This window comes from Poecilia reticulata, linkage group LG14, assembly GCF_000633615.1.
Source record: "Poecilia reticulata strain Guanapo linkage group LG14, Guppy_female_1.0+MT, whole genome shotgun sequence".
NCBI lineage: Eukaryota > Metazoa > Chordata > Actinopteri > Cyprinodontiformes > Poeciliidae > Poecilia > Poecilia reticulata.
This window is the reverse complement of record NC_024344.1, coordinates 10,602,779-10,603,937: the sequence shown is the minus strand read 5'-3', so window position 1 is coordinate 10,603,937 and position 1,159 is coordinate 10,602,779. Positions and strand designations below refer to the sequence as shown.

Sequence of the window (1,159 nt, the reverse complement as noted above, 5' to 3'; positions counted from 1 at the left end):
CAGTTTTCATTACAGCGGCTTCTGCAGTGCCTCGGAAACATGCTGGGTGACCCAAAAATAACCACATCAAAGTTGGGGAGGGTGCAGGGGGGGTTGCACGTTGAATCCCTCTGTTATAACCTGTAAAATATCGTTGCGTTTGTGTGTTTTCATCTCCAGGCTAAAAGTGAGTCGACCTGCTCTCAGTTCTGATCTTTCCACCTGGACCASAGGATATGAGAGGCTGCAGGAGACGCTGATGGAGCTCCAGGAGTTGAGCTGGCTCTGTCTGGTGGCTCTCTTCCTCGCCTCCTTGCTCATAGTGCTGGGATGGCTGCTCCAGTACTCGCTGACWGTACTGCGGCTCTGGAAATCCAGGAAGGCAGCCAAGCAAGGCGGCCGAGAGACAGCCTGGCTGCAGCGGCAGCAGCATGTCTTCTCCACGCAGCCCCAACAGATGCAGGCTGGAGGCGTATGGGGCTTTCTGCTGATGAAGCTGCGCTCTGGCAAGGATGGAGCTGCTGCCTCTGAGGCCGGGGTCAAAGGCCTGCTGACCTCCCTGTTCTCCTTTAGGTCCTTCAGGGAGCACTGGCAAAGAACCTGGGTGAAGGCTCTGAACGAGCAAGCGTGTAGGCATGGGGTGAGTTGAGAGCCTAAGCAGGTAAAGGTTTTTTTATACCCTGATGCACCTGGGATTACTCGATTAAACAGACTTGTGAATAGTTAAGCGGGAGTTCATGAGCCCGTGGGAGGGAGGTGTGGGAGGTTTTTTGTTTGAGTGTTTCTAATCGGTGAGAGGATGGATGGGTAGAGGCTTGCGTAACCGCTCTCAATCAATGCACAAAAGAGTAAAGAGGCGAGACTAGTCAGCGTAGCCACAGCAACACCCACACATAGTAAAAATAGTGCGAGATGGATGTGTGCTATACAAAGAGAAAATCACATCTCACCTTTTTCCAGATGCTTGTGTCAAAACAAGCTGCGTAAGTGAAAGAATCGTGGTGGTCAGTGCTTYGGACAGCTGCCAGACTGAAAACTGTTAGRGGCTTATCATGCGCTTCTAAAGGTCCTTTTCCKCAAATAGTTCCTTTGATCTGTGTGAATCAAAAGTCTGGACTTCACAGTCGGGTGTTTCCACTGGGGACTTACAGGGGCAAAGAAAGGCTCCCCCTTTTCCCCT

The 1,159-nt window shown here is 51.6% G+C and overlaps 1 protein-coding gene across 2 annotated transcripts in view; it reads left to right on the top strand.

Annotated features, from left to right (window-relative positions):
- Positions 1–6: 6 nt before the first annotated feature.
- c2cd2l (c2cd2 like) overlaps positions 7–1,159 on the top strand; it is a 20,989-nt gene continuing 19,836 nt past the window's right edge. For both annotated transcript variants that reach the window (XM_008427695.2, XM_008427694.2), the window contains exons 1-2: positions 7–71; positions 160–619. In XM_008427695.2, the coding sequence (XP_008425917.1) occupies positions 40–71; positions 160–619 (492 nt within the window). In that variant the 5' untranslated portion in view covers positions 7–39. The remainder of the gene's footprint in view (positions 72–159; positions 620–1,159) is intronic.